The sequence below is a fragment of the Tympanuchus pallidicinctus genome, unplaced genomic scaffold, assembly GCF_026119805.1.
Source record: "Tympanuchus pallidicinctus isolate F22 unplaced genomic scaffold, pur_lepc_1.0 scaffold16, whole genome shotgun sequence".
NCBI lineage: Eukaryota > Metazoa > Chordata > Aves > Galliformes > Phasianidae > Tympanuchus > Tympanuchus pallidicinctus.
This window is the reverse complement of record NW_026294679.1, coordinates 5,639,623-5,656,501: the sequence shown is the minus strand read 5'-3', so window position 1 is coordinate 5,656,501 and position 16,879 is coordinate 5,639,623. Positions and strand designations below refer to the sequence as shown.

At 41.0% G+C, this 16,879-nt stretch overlaps 1 protein-coding gene across 1 annotated transcript in view; it reads right to left on the bottom strand.

Moving 5' to 3' along the window:
- The window catches only part of CACUL1 (CDK2 associated cullin domain 1), a 187,267-nt gene that overhangs the window by 136,268 nt on the left and 34,120 nt on the right, over positions 1-16,879 (bottom strand). Inside the window, exons 8-9 of the mRNA XM_052677318.1 lie at positions 15,978-16,021; positions 11,549-15,316 (exon numbers count right to left, since the gene is read on the bottom strand). Coding sequence (XP_052533278.1) covers positions 15,276-15,316; positions 15,978-16,021 — 85 coding nt within the window. The 3' untranslated portion in view covers positions 11,549-15,275. The remainder of the gene's footprint in view (positions 1-11,548; positions 15,317-15,977; positions 16,022-16,879) is intronic.

The window sequence follows — 16,879 nt, the reverse complement described above, 5'->3', positions numbered from 1 at the left end:
GTGTCATTCTAGAAACAAATACACCTGAGGACTTATTTCCTTGATTAATGCAACACCTATGCTATGCTCTTGTGCAGGAAATGTGTTTCTGGGATAGTAACTGCAGTCAAATTGCTGGAAAACAGGAAAACTTTAGGAATGCTAATTTTGATAAATTTTGTCTCTGAACACTGCAGCTTGGCAGAATGGAAATAGCTTTCTTCCAAGTAATAAGTGGGTTCTTTTATAAACTTAAGAGCACAGAAAAGATATGGTTTGTAGCGCGTGTTGTGCATAGAGCAAATAGAAGCAGATGCACATAGCTGGCAGCCTCCAGTTCAGTGCCTTGTCTGGGAGTCCAGAAATCTCCCTTTACATAAGGAGCCTTGCCAGTGACAAAAACAAACCCACAGGTTTTCCGAAAGCACATCCCGGGCAGCATCCACTCATGCACAATTTTAAATAGCTTTACCTTGGCTGCAACAACAAGCCCAGGGGCGTGGACAAAGGTGTGACAGCAGAGACTTGGAGGAAATTAATAAGTACAAAGGAGCTGCACACAGCAGAAAATCTAAATATGAGAGAGACAATGGAAATGATCCATCCCAGACAGCCCAGAAGGTGAATTCCCACCATCAAAAGGCATCCTTAATCTCTTAATGCATTAAGTGGATTCAGCAGTCATTATAACTGCCTAAACATTTAAAGGTTAATTGCAACCAAGACCTTCTAACAAACCGATGTTAGAGAATAAAGATTTCAGGAGATGGAACAACTGTGATTAAAAAGTTGATATCACAGATTCATCTCTCCCAGAGATTTGTTCAGTGCCTAATAGGACAGCTGTCCCCTGGGCAACCTGATCTGGTGGGTGGCATCCTGCCCATGGCAGGGATGTCACAACTGGATGATCATTAAGGCCATTCCCAACCCAAGCCATTCTAACTCTGATCTTCAGCTTTACAAGCATGAGTACATCAAGTCCAGTTTTTCCTGCACTGGCTTTACACAAGTGCAGAGTAGATGTAAGGTTAGAGCTTTGCTAATTTGAAATAGTAAAAGAAGTGTAAGTGAAGGAGAAGAAAAGCAACGTTGGTATCCTGTAAGACATATGACTTCACTCAGCAATACTTCTCTTGGATGAAATCAGATCTCTGCTCTATTTTCAAAAGGAGATCTGAAAGCAGGACTAGCACCATGCCAGGAACATCTCTACTTACAAAGCAAGATCAGGAAACCATCCCAGGAAACCCATCCCCCTGGATCATGTCCCATCCCTGGAGGCATTCAAGGCCAGGCTGGATGTGGCTCTGGGCAGCCTGGTCTGGTGGTTGGCAGCCCTGCACATAGCAGGGGGGTTGAAACTAGATGATCATCATGGTCCTTTTCAACCCAGGCCATTCTAAGAAGCAAGCTGGATTTTCCTTAGGAATATACCTCAAAACCTCTCCTCTGACATCTGGTGTTTTAGGACTAATGGTATTTGAAAAGGCTTTAAAACCCAGTCCTCGTAACAGCTAAATGCATTGTTCACATTTCATATTGCAGGGGAAGAAGAAAACAAAGAGACAAGACCTTTTCCATTAATAAACAGCTGAAATCACCTCTTGGAACTGCCTTTTAAGATAGAGACTTCTACTTGCTTTGCACTCTTAGCGAGTGCTCAGGAAGAAGGTTAAGACCGAGGATGTAAAGGTACAAGTGCACTCTTCTAAGATATGCTCTTAACAGAAGCCAGGCAGTTTTCTCCAGATCTGGTAGGAGTCCCAACCAGCTTTTATTACTTTCTATAGGGAGTTTTGATAGATGTGTTGCCCCCAGGAAGGAAAATGCTCATTTAGTCTTGATCTTGTTTCTCATTAGCAAGGTTGCTAAATGAAATATTGGGCCACCCAACTTCAGATTCAGCAGGACCAGGTGCAAAGTATAAGGCTAACAGACAACCAGCAGGAAGAATTCTCAGCCTCTGAAGGTCACAAAGTATATGCAAAGGAAATGCCAATAACTGTGAGCTGACAAAATTTGCAATGAATCTCTAAATCTAAGCAGCAATGCAAATTGGCTCTGTCATTCAGCATTCAATTCATCGTTCACCCAACGCAGCAAAGAAATCATTCTTCTAATTAAGACAGAAAGTAACGAATCAGTGATTAACACCAAGTCTATGAATGCTCTATTATCTGACGTTAACAACCCTCCACAACCAAGGATTGGTTCCAGGCACCTCAGGCCCTCAAGAGCACCTCAGCAGAGGCATAGACAGCCCTCTAAGAGATATATCAAGACCAAACTCAGGAAACTTTCATCTGTATCACAAAAGCAATGTAAAAAAAAAATATATATGACTGCACTTAAGCCTGTAAAATAAGCCTAATTCTTAACTTTTGGAAAGTGATTAGGGCAGCATTTTGGAGCAATGGATTGGTGGGAGCCCTACGTGAGCTCAATTTTGGAGGTGCAGATGATCCCACTGAGAAAACATAGCACAAGTTAAGGATATCCAGCTTAACATACACCAGTGTTAAAATCAGGCCAGGTTGAAATGAAAGAGGGCCGTTTTTATGCTGCTGCTTGAAGTACAAGACACATGGTGTTGTACATTCACTTGGTATCACAGGGAATAACACTCATCCTTAGCCTTACTTATCCTCCATGGAGAAGGTCACAGATACGCACAAGGGTTGTTGCATGGAGAAGGCCAGCAGAGCTAATGGAGCCCCCAGCTCCTGCCAAGAAGTGCTTGTCTCCATCACTGCGAACAGCACAATTCTTCTGGTGAGAAAAGGCAGGCCTAAAACTTTCCACAAGATCATTTCAGAAGAGTTCATACAAACTTCTCAACAGAAACAGGAGAAGACTACCAGCCTCAGACAAAATTGAGACGCTCTCCTCAGTGTTCTTCTGGACTTCTGGAAGGTGCCCAGCTCAACAACATGCACACTAAACAGGCAGCGGAAAGGTCATTTTGAAATTAAATTCTAAGAAGAGACACTACAGCTAACATTTTCCAGGCTCAGAAGCACAGAATTGAGTTAATTATTCAGAACGAAGCGGGTCTGGCTAATGTAGAGTTCACATGTAATTGGCTCTGATGAACTATGAAGTTACAAACTCATTTCACTAGTGCATGAACGTGCAGAAGGCAATCTACCATTGAGCATTTTATAGAAAATCCAGCGACATGCAGCCTTCTGCCATGTGGATCACAGCCCATTTAACAGTGACATTGATGCTGGGCTGTTCTGAGGAAGGAAAGGCAGTTCTTTACATAGCAGCCAACATCATTAGGGTCAATTACCCCATTAGCACTGAAACAAACCACAGATTCCTTACGCACGAACAGAGAGCTTCAATCTTCTCCAAGTATCACTTTCAACTAGCGATCACAAAATGGGTATACAGAGATATTCAGCTACTTACAAAGAGCACTAAGCACCTAGCAGAATTGGGTCCTTAATTAGGGTTTAATAAGATGGTAATTGTAATGGTAGTGGTCTCATTAGCCTGATGCCTCATAACTGTGAACACAGTTCAAGTAGAGAAAGCCAGTCAACCTTGCAAGCCTTTCCAAACAATGAGACTAGAGTTGATTAAAGCAAGTACTGCTTTTGTGGCAACTACTAATTAAAAGCTATTTCACAGTCGATGGGGAACTAATACCAATTTGTGTCACTCTTTTTAAGTACATCTTTAGTAAGAAGCATGGGACCAGGAAGTTTGTTAATACTAAATAAATGCCAAAAATAGAGAGGAAGAATTTGTAGTCAGCACCACAAAAATCAAGAACATTGGACTGGAACGATGTTTGCACCAAAGACAGTCCATGGAAATTACTAATGACTGTTCATTGTAAAGTCTCTAAAGCAGATCAATACATTTCTGAATCATGAAAAACTTAATGGCCTTTGGTTACCTGCTATATCTATTTAGGCTGCCACTTCAGGCACAAATTTGGGCACTGCTCTATTCCATAGGAACTGAAGTCATGCTGGATTTTAAGTGTACCATTCTACTTATCTTTGATCCAACAAAAACACCTGTCCAGAGATTCTCATCTCCATTTGTACAAGGTCATAGCTGCAGGTCCAAGACAAAGCTGTGCATTTATTAGGAACAGCATTTATGGCAATGCGTGTCATGAATTTTTTTCTTGCGATTTCGGCAGTTCAGAGGAAAAGCCAGAGTGCCCCATGAACAAAATGGGAGTACAGATACCACTTCATGCTGGGCAATCCTCCAGCTGCCAATCAACTATTTCTGATCACAGACCAAGATGGCGCATCCTCTAGACTATTGCTCACCTACTTTCAATTGAGAACAAGGCTTGCTGAGACTAGGATCTTGCAGCAAGCCATTTTACATCATCCTTTCACCATCAGAAAGCAATGTGAGAGTTGGTAAAATGAACTCAAAAGAAATGGTTCATTAAAAGTAAATGTTGATTCATTTTGCTAAAGCCATTTCACTTAAAAAACAACAAAACTTCTGGTCTTGATCTGTTGATATCCAACTAGAAAATTCAGAAAATAATCTTTTGTTGTTGTTGGCCCGTTTCTTTGTTGGTTTAGGTCTTTGAAGCTGCTTACCCCAGGACCAAACATACAAAGCATCAATATCATCATCACTCTGCGTATCAGTCGTGTGCTTACAGAGTCAGTGGTGAATAAGAAGCACCTTTCATGGATGTTAATGCACATAGAGCTCCTTAGGGTGGCCCAGGAGCATTACAGGAGAATAAACGCATATCACAAGGTGAATTAATATAAAACAAGAACACAGAGCCACAACATTTGGAAGTCCAGCTGCCTGCTATTGGTTTTACACTACTGGCTACTGAAATCCAATGGGGAATCTTTGCTAAAGGCTCAATCAGCCTTCAGAAAACTCATTTAATACCAAGGCACAACGGCAAACACAGGCCAAGGGTACAATAGAGAGATTTCTACCAGCCATGCTATGCAACTGCTCTTTTGAAGGAAATAGATGATTATCTCAGTCCCAAAAATGTCATTTCTAGCGATCAAGTGGCCCCAGACCCATGCTGCAGGATGCAATCCACACCAAAACCCTGCTGTGCATCAGAGAACTTCCAGGACAAGCCAGACAATGGGCATATAGCAAGGCAGAGGACATCAAAGGCAGATGGAAGACTTCAAGCTTGTAAAATACTTAATGAGGCAAAAAGAGATTTTTCATCTGTGCAGCATCACTTAAGGGCAATCAGAGCTGGCAGGACTGAGGTTTTACCCTGGTCTGTGAAATATTCAAAATGGAGATGAGGAAAAGCAGTAACAGCCTCTTCATAGATGAGAAATGAAGGCATAGTATGACTGAAAAAATGTACTTTTAAAGTTAAGTACCTCAATATAGGTGAGCGGGAATATAGGTGAGCGGTTGGACTGGATGATCTTTTCCAACCTTGGTGATTCTATGATTCTATGAATACTCCAAAAAGCATCTCCATTACTAAACAAAAGAGGGCTAACATTACCCAATACCAGGCACATCTCCATCACGAGGATGCTCTTTCCTGAAGCTGAAGCAGGTACCGAAGGGACTGGCTCTGGCTGAGGTGCATCAAGAAGTACAATACAAATTCCCCAGATCACCACCATCCTCCTTCTCATCACGCTGTCATTTAACAATTAAAAAAATTGCATTCAAATCTCCATAGTCAGTGCAGATTCCAAATTATGGGGCATGGGGTACTCTGATACTCCCAGGCTCTCTCAATGGAGAAAGAGATGGACAGTGCAGCAGGTACATATGTTATCGTTGCCAAAAAAAAACCAAACAGGGTATACGGCTTATTCTAGAAGGATGCGTGGAACAGTTGTGCAAGAGGCTGTCATACCAGCAATCAGAGTGAGGAAAAGCAGAGCTGTAAGCTTCTTTAAACTTATAACTTCATCATAAATTAGGGGCGAATGCTTCTAAAAATTGCTTATAAATTGCATTACTCTAGCATTCACATCAATTTTTATGCTCATGAACAAATTGTGTTTTATGGAGCTTAACAAAATACACAAAGAAAAATTTAATTTTAGAAAAGAAAACAATTTTGTGACTGGAATGTAAAGTCTCTCTTGGTTTCTCCCATCTTACACCCACTTTCAGAGCCCATATCACCTCCACCACCCTTTCGTGCTGAAGGAAGTGATCTGCCCTGAATCCTCTGAGGGCCGCAACTCCAGCAAACTCTATTTTCTTGCCTAACTTACTGTCCAACCCAGTTTCAGCATGGCGGAACCCTTCACTCGAGTCACAGTTTCACACAACATCCCTACTCTGTTGGTTATCATTCAAGGAACAGACAAATGCCATTTCCGTCTTTGCACAACAGTGGGTGCAGTCACACACTTGAGCACTTACTGAACAGACACTTTATGTCAAACTCCCAGCCTTTGGGATTTCATGGGGCAGTTCCACTCCGGGATAGCACAGGCAGCGCTCCCATCACTCCTCATAACAGATTTCTATCTGTTTTGGAACATCAAGCTACCAGCATTTTAATCCTTTCTGCAACATGACAATTTAGGGGAATTAAAATGCCACTCTGCTAAATGACTGCCAGTACATCATCCATGTAGAAGAGAGCAATTAAACCTGCTTTTGCAACTGCAGGGAGATTACTAAGCCCAGGGGAATTCAGGTCATAATCTTTCTCCTCATAAAGGGACAGAGCCCTACAATTGCACTGTTGCCCTTCCCTGAGCACCCACTCCAGCAAACCCAGAAGTGGAGCAGGAGGATCTCATGCAATGGCTTGGGCTGGGAGGGGTCTCAAGACCTGTCCAGTTCCAATCCCCTGCTGCAGGCAAGGTTGCCACCCACAAAATCAGACAGCATAGGGCCCCATCCAACTTGGCCTTAAGCCCTTTCGGAAGGTGCTCAGCAGCTGCAACTCAGAAGATGCTGCTGAGCTGAAATACAGTCTTGGCATTTGACATTACATGGAAAACTATGAGCTTTGGACAGAATCCAGGCAATGCTTTGGAGAAGAAAAGGATGCTGAAATTAAGCTTATGAAGGCACACACCTTGTGCACTCCCTCCTCTGTTCATGGGCTGTCATGTTCCACGTGACCTGGCAGCTGTATTTTCATCTCTCTGAAATTCTGAAAATTCTTAGAGATCAGTATTCATGAGCCAGTTGCATTCTGTGGTTTAGAATTCCACTCATAAGCCTCAATTTGACTGATACATAACTAAAGCTACACTGGCTTAATTAAAAACAGCCAGATCTGACCTCTTTCCTGTGCGCAGATAGCTTGTGGATGAAGAAAAGTAACTTAATAATCACTAAAGCATTTGTATTGAACACAAAAGGAATTCATCAGATTGAGCTAAGCTTGAAGTCACTCACTCTGAGGATGCAGCCCAAACCAAGTTAAATTAGCTCCAGTGAGAATGAGCTTCACATGCATTATCTTCCAGAATGCTTTCCAAAATCAATAACGCTCTTGAAATGGTTTAAATACAATCAGAGATTTGCTGCTAAACCAACCTAAGAGCAGAGGTTTGTTCTGCATTGGGAACTGCTGAACTGAAACAGGCACCATTTGGTGGTACAACTAATAATGTCCTCCAGTGCCCAGTACACACCTACCTGCTTAGTTAAGTAAATTCAAGGGCAGAGGACAATCTTCTGTCTCCCTGCTTATAAGGCAGAGGAGCCCCTAACCCCAAAGGTTAGCCAGGGGCTACATGCACACTGCTGTTACACCATTAATTAAAAGCTCAGCATCGGGGCTGTGGGTCCCACTGCTCACCCTGCCCTCCCATACTGCACTGGAGAGCTCAGAGCAGCTGTGCCCATCTCTCTCTGACATTTCAGAAGCAGCCATGACTGATTTCTTACAGCAGAGCCTAGAGACGACACACTCCAGGAAGACACAGCAGCCCTGGCAAATAAATTCACCTCAAAGGCAACTCCTGAAACTTGAACACCAACTGTGGTTTAATTTAACATGTGAAGGTGCAAGTGTGGTGACAAACAATTTAAATGACAAGGAATTAAGCACCCTGTAGATGAAGGAGAACATTCTGCAACAATAACTGCAAAACCAAACTTTAGCCACAGCAGCTGAGCTGCTGCTGAACTGCCCTGCTTACAGAATGGCTTCAGCTGGAAGGGACCTTAAAGATAATGAAGTTGCTCAGTTTGGATCTTCAGATGCAAACAGGTGCTTAGAAGATGAGTTGCTGGGCTGGCAAGATGACTTGGCAGATTACAAGCTTGCTTGCTATCCTATAATGGATAATCATGAAGTCCAGATGATCAGTTAGTCTGATCTCAGAGAATCTGCAGTAGTTGGTGCAATTTCCAGTGTAGCAACTCTTCGCTAAATAAAATGAAGTATTCTCATGCTAGACGTCTCTCCTATTTACTTCTACTGAAGGAAATCAACTTGGTAACTCCCAATTCACCAGCAGGATCAGTTCGCGGTATCACAAATTCCCATTTGAATTAGTCATCTCCAAGCTCAGACATGAGTCTGTCCAGCAACACCTATATGCTAAAACAGTGAGCACAAATGACAGAGGCTTGATTCTATAGTTTACAGAATGGCCACGGATTCATGTGGCAATAAACACAGCTGGGTTACATTAGAGCAAATTATTCAGCAAGCATGCAGCAAGAGCCTTTGATAGCAATAATGGGGAAGCTTGTATTAATAAACTGTCATTTGAAAGCCATGCAGTAGGCACAGGCAGCTCTTACAAGACAGAGGTGACCAGCAGAAGACCATGTGCCAACTGCTGTGCTCATCAAAAGCTGAAAAAGAGAAACAGCAAAACGAGCACCCAGGGAAGTAAAGAAGATTGGCTACAAAGAGCTATAGGATAACATTACAGTAAGCAACAGGGTAAGCAATCCAGATCACTCATTTTTATATCAAATGTCAAAATGACTCATCAGAAAAACCCAATCCTAGTTTTCTTTTCACAAGGAGGAGCTCTGAGTTGCAGTTAGCCAGAAATGAGATCTTGGGACTATGACAGCTCTAAGAAGCATTAGCACTACATTAGCACCAGTTATTAAGGAAAGACAAATTTTACGGTGGGAATTATTAGGAAAGACTTCCATATAAAACCATGAATCAGATAAAGGATTTATATCAACAAGAGCACATGCAGTTTTTCAAGTCACAACACCTGCATGGGGGAATACTCAGAACAGAAGCATGGCTCAAGGATCCCCCCTGCTTATCTGTACTTAAATATGACATCCTCTGAAGCAGAAAACTGGAGCCATAACTAGAAGGCATACAATCACTCGAACATGCTTGCAGACGTTGTAACCCAGGGAACAAATACAATGATTAGTTTATTTGTATTATAATCAAATAATCACTAGGTATGATGCATCTCTCTACTTTAAGAAAATGGTTCCATAGCTTGAATGAAATTCTTCCTAACATTCATTGTAACAGATCAAACCATCGTCAGCATGAAAGCAAGGCACAAGTAAAACAACCACAGCCATTACCAAGACACAGCAGGAAAAGCCCTTGGTATGATTATATACCACACTATCTTTACATAGTAAAATTTAAAGGGAACTTCAAGGGAACTGCAGGTGTGTAGCAGTCAAAGTTGTGTAGTTTGAAAAATATGTGCTACAAAAAGCAACAGGGAGCAGTAGGTGTTTCCTCAAGACTGAACACAGAATCCACTCATGAAAAAGGAACCAACTGGGCCTGTTTCCTTGCATGGTCAGACAGGTCCTGCCTGGCAAGATTTGCTTCAAGCTCCTTTAATGAGAGTGGTTCTGGTACCAGCATGCCATGGCTAGCAATGCACAGATTCAACAGCTGAAATCATGAAGGATATGTATTCAGTGCTATGTGGGAACTGCTGAAATTCTTGTTTGTTTCACTTTGTCCATAGAGGAAATTCACGTCATGCATCTATAATAGGCAATTTTAATGTTTCACACCTTGACCCATTTCAAGGGTGATGCTCAGCCTTATTTGCCACAGTTACTGCAAAGATAAGATGCGAATTTGTAGTACAACAGCTGTTCCATGGTAATTGCCTCTGCAGACTCTTTCTGGGTGTATGCTCAGAGTAATTTAGTTTCAGTCACTAGGTGCTTCTATGGGACAATAATTTCAACTTAAGCAGATGCACCACAGCACCTCAGCGAGAGAGAGAGGGAGAGCCAGAAGGGGTTTCAGAATGCTCATTGCCCATGAAATTTTGGAATCCCCTTAAACCAGTCACTCACGTTAGGTCAAAATACTCAAATTTAATCCTTCCACCCCCCCCCCCAGTGAAGTACTTTGTTAAGGAGCTTTCAACTGAGGCCAGATCATCAAGGTGGTCTGCCTTGTACTGCTGGAGCATCATTCTCCTGCATCCCCTGACAGAAGCTGAGGTTCCCCTCTGCAGGAACTGGACAGATCAACACAATGGGAAAGTCATTGCTACAGAGGTGTGATGACAGGACTAGCACACCAGAAAGGTGCTATAAAGGAAGGGAAGAAGATTGTTCACCCATATCAAAAGATTCTAGGTTCACATGAGAAAGCTTCACCAAGGAAGGATCTCCAGGAAGAGAACCTTCCCCAGTGGCAGTCAGACCTTAAATGGGGTCTAAGAGAGGTGCAGCCAGGCTCCAGCCCTTCTGGTCACACAGCTGAATTGCCCTCACCTGTGCTCCCAGGGCTGACCAGGTCCTTTCCCCAGCTGCTCAATCAGTGGTTCAGGCTCAGACTCAACAGTTACCACCTACCCTCAGACATGGCTCAGCACCCAAGCCAAAGGCAGAGTATTTACATACCAATAAAGATTGGATTCTCTGAACAACTTCTGTTAACAGGCACTGGAGCATAAAAATATTTTGTTGGGACCATATCACACCAACTGATGACATAAAAAGTAATGTCCTATTGGACAAAACTTCCTCTACTACAGTTACTGGGAAATCTACTCCAGTACACATCTTCCCTGGTTGTCACTTTATCTGAAGCTTGTAAGCCAAAAAAAAAAAAAAATAAAAAAAATAAAAATCATTTACCTAAACCCAGAATTCAAGTGCTGCAGTGCTACAAGCACAGTACCCTCAGTGCTACTGTCTTGTACCATTACCTTGGAGACCAATAGGCAAATACCCATAGCTTTGCCATGAAAAAAATAGCTTTTTCTACCAGAGAACACCTCAAGATAAACCTTCTGAAGGCAAGATTCCTGATTACCTACTAATTCTCCTCTTAGCTAGAGATAAAATTTTAAATATAACCTTCATTCCTTTCACAAAAGTCATAATAGCTATAGATTGAGAATCTACCTTCAAATCCCATGGCTGAGAGCAGGATCCAAGTACTATTTCAGCTCTGCAACCATTACCCTGAGAGCCTCCTCCAGTGCCCAGCCACCTTCTGGTGAGGTACATTTTACTATACTCAACTAATATTCCCACATTACTGCCCTGTAATGCTATAACTTGATGGAAAGCACAGCAATGATAGCAGTGTAGCAAAGTCCTAGGCTGCAGCAAGTAAGGACAAGCCCAAACACAGCAGCTGTAGACAAAGAAGCAAAGGGAAGAAAAATTTGCTTACCCTTAGAAGGCCTCAGGTATGCAGGGATCTCCAGCAAGATCTCCTCACCTCCCCTGCCAACCCTTAAATGAGGCTGGGAAGGGGTGGATCCTGGCTCCATCCGTTCCGGTCACTCAGCTGCACTGCATGCACCTGAGCCCCCCCGGGGTTGGCTCTGCCTTTCCACCAGGTGTTCAATCACTGCTTCAAGCCACTCCTTAGCATTTTTGCTACACACACCATCCCAGCAGAACAGATAAGGAAGTTTACAACCCAAGCAGAGACCATTCCTCACGAGCAGTACTTCTTGGTTGCAGTCAGAAAATGTACCAGTCATAAAGGTACTCAAACCAACATATTGTGAGCTCTACTGCATGACACCTGGTGCATTTCAAGATGTCAAAACACTTTTGGTTTTCTCTCAGCAGGAGCTGGGGGTTATGACAAGAGTAGAGATTTAAGTAGGTGGGTGTTTCTTTTACTATTCCGTAGTTCTATAAAACAGTCCTTTTGCCAGGGCTGCCACAGTACACATGAAAGATATTTGTCTGTCACTCAGAGCATGATCTTTGTGTTACTGGTTATTCTGCTTTTAAACCCGAGGTCAAAACACTATTGCTTGAAACCATTCATTTTACAAATACTTCCTCAATAACTGCTGAAAGACATCAAGGAAATACAACTACAGAAGAGACTAGCGCTTATCTACGTGGGTTCCCTTTTATGATTTGTATCAAAGTCCATCTTAAATATATATTGGCAATCCCCTACCATCACAATCATCATGAACTTCAATATTTCAACTTTCAAAATCAAGAACTGAAATTCATCTAAAAATATTTTAATGTAGCAAGTTTGGCTATAGAACCAGTGCAACATAGAGAGGACACCCATTGCATAACCAACTTTACTGCTTAATCTTAACAGAGTAAGCTACAGATGCAACGGATTTACCACAAGTTATTTGGTTAAATTAAATACTGCAGTTAGGGTCATGCTGTTCATAGTTGCTGTGGCTTTACAGTACCAATGCTCAAGGTGGCTGAGTTAGTTTTACTGTAAAATGCAAGTTTACAGAGAAACAAATAATTTAGTATAGTATGCTGTACTCCGTTTCATGCTCAGTCACAATGATAAACTCTTAGACAAACACGATTTCAGCATTATGTTAATAATGCCAAAACACACAATTTTTAATGCCAAATTTACAACGTAATACAGTGATTAACAAACAGATTTCTCCTGTATGTTGGCCGAGTGAGAATGCTGCACAGGACTGAGAAGCATCCAAGCGCTGCTTGTAGTGCGTATGAAGTGAACCGCGCCGACAGGAATGCTTTCTGTTCTGAAGGAACTGCCGTGCTACAAGTTTGTGCCCCAAGCATAATGTGACATAAAATGTTAAAACTCTTGCCTCAAACGAAGCAAAAGCACTATGTTATTTACAAACCTAAACCAGTAAAAACATTTGAAAAACAGAAAAAGTTGTAATCAGATGACAAAGATGATAGAGCTCACTTACTGTACGTACTATGTGAATGAGAATGAAGTTGTAAACAGACTTTAACCAGGTTAGGTTAACACATCTACTCTGAATTTGAGTGCTGTCATTTCAGCAGAGTGATTTTTAAAGCTAAGGACACTACTAGAGGTTTTATTTTTGTTTAAAGCCAAAACTGATACAAATCAGGAAGCTGACGAATCTTTTTTTATTCCCTCCTAGCACTCATTAATTTCTCCACCACGTACCAGCAACAAATACACCTGATTCTGTTTAATGTTGCTTCAACTTAAGTGGCTGGTAGAAAGTTGAAACAAATGCTACAAGCATTTGAAAATCCCTCTTCAGGTTGGTTTGCTTTTCCACTGTTAGCTACAGGGTCTGACTGCTGGCATTGCTCTCTCTGGAAACAAAACACTAATGCACTCATTTTTAATTTTAAAACTTCCTCATAATTAAATTTTCTTTGCATGCATGCAAAGCCATACATAGGTATAATCAGACTGTCAGTCATGGTGTCAATCACAGTGTCCTTTTCCTTCTCCACTTTCTTCCCCCCTCCAAACTAAAGGTATTGCCAAAATGGTTGATGTGAAACTGATAACATTAAACTCACATGAAGTCTGGCTACAAAGCATAAAGAAAAACAAAGTTTATCCCTGCCGCACATATTATTATTAAATCTTTTTCTTGCGTTTCAGAATGAATACATGCAAGCATACAGGGGTTTCTGCCTTGTTTTTTTTAAAAACAGGAATAAGAGTTGTGCAAGACATAACTAAAAATTGTTTCATTTCAGAAAGATTTTATATTACCAACTCATTTACCTTTATAACTAAAAGTGATAAAAATAAATCCATAGTAATTAAAAAAAAAAACTTAGTCAAACTGCTCTTTCAAGTATGTTTTTCCCCTCAAAGGAATTACATCAGCCATGTATGGATAAAATCTCACGTCACAATCATTAGGATTCAGACCATAGGTCCTGACCTCCTAGAACTGGGCTCAGCTGGACATCCTGCTGAGCCCACACAGGACTGGAAGCAGGTACACATGCATGCGTTACACCACTTCTGAACTCCCTGATTCTGACTACATCCACCATCACACCCCCATCACATCCCTGCACCAGGAGAAATGGCACAGGAGACACACAGTGATCTTGGAAAGGTGGTATTGACTGATCGACCAGGTGCAAATCTGGTTTGTGCTGACGGAGATGTAGTTTACAGACCTACTACAGTGGAGAATTTCTCCATGATCCACTCTAAAAAATTTAGCCGTGGCAACTATTGTTTCCACATGACACAGCCTAAAATACATCATGGTATTTCCTTCAGTCTGGAATTCACATCTCAAACAACTGCAATTACAGAGGCCAATGAAGAGTTAGAGAGGGGTTCTACAAGAGTTGGTCCCAGCACTGAACACTAATACATACAAAAAATGAAAAGGGACAAACTTCTGAGTCATGATTAGTGATGGTAATACGTTCAACTTTTCTTCCTTCCTCTTTAAATTCACCTCCTACTGATGCAAGAGAAAAGTGCAACTTTGCAGCATGTTTGTTCACATCAAGTTTTTCCTCGAGAACACATTTTGCAGTAACAAAATATGGTCTATAAAGTTGCAAAGTGCACAAGCTGAAGGCACAGAGTACAAACATATAGGAAAGCAGAGTTCAAAATAAGAAAAAAACCTGGAATTTAAGACTCCCTGACAGAAGATACATTTATATGGGACCAACTCTTAAAAGGTGACGATTTTTATACTAACAAACAAATACTGCAAAATAATGAAAATTTATTCCTATTATTTAATCAAAAGCTCCAGAAAATACCTTGAAGTTTAAAAACTAATTCACTGACATGTTAACTAGTTTTAAGAACGTCCTTAATATTAAGAAAAGAGTGCAAAAAAGGTTCTTCCATTCTAATGTTTTTGGAAGCTGCTGATTTTGGCTGCCCATTCCCACTTAGAAAGGATTATTTTTCAAGGTGCGTTCCTCACAATAATCGTAGAGCATGAACTTGTTGAGAGACTAGACCAAGGAGATACGTCTTTCAAAGTCATCCCAATTGTAGCAGCAACTGACATTATATGAAGAAGAGAGTCCAAAGTTCTTCTTCGAGGCATAGTTCATGTCAGAGCTCAAGTATCATCAGTTGCCAAAGAAGGCTCCGGATATCACTTGCGCTCCTCCAGTGTCTGTTGTGGCTAGGAATAGAAGCTGATCCAGTATATTCACTATCTGTATCCCCTGGAGCTTGCACAAGCTGATGAGCCATCTGAAACCATAAAAATAAAGTTGAAGATATTCCCACATTAAGGTTCCATGTTAGGTTCTTTGCCCGCCTTCCCTAACCACCCTAAAAACAGCAGTGCCTGCAAAACATTAACAGTGTAACCTGAAGATGATACACTAGATAAACACTCATGTATTTCAGTTTGTAGTAAGTGTTCATAATCATAGAATCATAATAGAACTGTATAACATTTTACAGTCAGAAAGGAAGCAAACATGCTCTGCTGAAAGGACATGAAGAATCTTAGTGGAAAGAATGCAATAAAACAGGCTGAAATTAACAGCAGCATCAGAAATAGATACTATTACCAAATTCCAGGGCTGTTTAATGATAAGCAATCAGGACCCCATACTTTAATCTAGAATATATGGGACTAAATTATCTCCTGGCAAAATATTTACAAGACTGTTGGGCAATACAGTCAACTCTCACTGAAGCCAAATAAAGCCATAACTATCACCTCTTAAGCTGCCTATAAAGCCTACTAGTCTACTGTAAAAGGAAACAAGATTTGTTATAAAGTACAAACAGCATAGTTCAGAAGGTACAGAAATACACACAGGTAAATATCCCCTACTCTTATTTGTTGGGAAGAACTATACCCAGCTCAGTAATGTCATCAGAGTTGAAAATTCATACTTACTGTAAGATAACTCTTCTCCAGCTCTTTTCCGTGACTGGTCACCTCTAGAAAAGAGGAGCAAGAGAGGTATGTTTATTTGCCAAAATGAAAACAATAACAAAATTCCTCAGCACAATCAACTTCTTATGGACTTATAGAAACTAACTACAAAAACACAGGAGTTACACAAAATGACTTCAGGATTCTCAGATTACTACAATAAGTATTAGCTAATTTTATTTACTTAATCAGTAAAAAATAGTTCAATTTCATAGTATTTTTTAACAAAATGTAGATAAATATCATGGTGCATGTGAGCACTTTCCTCGAGTCACATATAAAGTTGCTTTCTTTAGTTCTAGAAGGTTTGGCTGAGAAATTTTAAAACTTTGAGAAATCTCCACCTATCAACCTAAGGCACTAAGGCATGCCTGGAAACCCAACAAACAGACTTTATGTCAGCTCAAGCTGACAGCACTCCCTCTCCAAGGAGAATATTGCAACAACTGCAGAGTTCTACAAATGCAGATTGACATCATTCCTCCTTGAAAACTCAAAAGCAATATTAGCACCCATGTAGGGAAAAAAGGAGAAAAAAGAAAACCCCACAATCTCCCTCTAAACCTCCTTTTGTTCTTATGCACACAAGCTCTTCAAAGCTGAAAAATCTTGCTGCTTTCCCAAGTTTTCCATGATGATAGCCTTGCTGATGAATCTGTTATATAAGGAATAGAGACTGCAACATGTTTTCATCACAGTAGTTATAATTCCACACTTAATTGCTGGAAACTGGTTGAAATTGGGAGTTCTAATAATACAAAGTGTTCTTCCTCTAAAGCCAGTCCTAGGGTGATAGACTTGCTGAGTATACCTTGATTAAGGTCGTTCACAAGAGAAATGCCACTGAGTGATTGGTTTGTGTT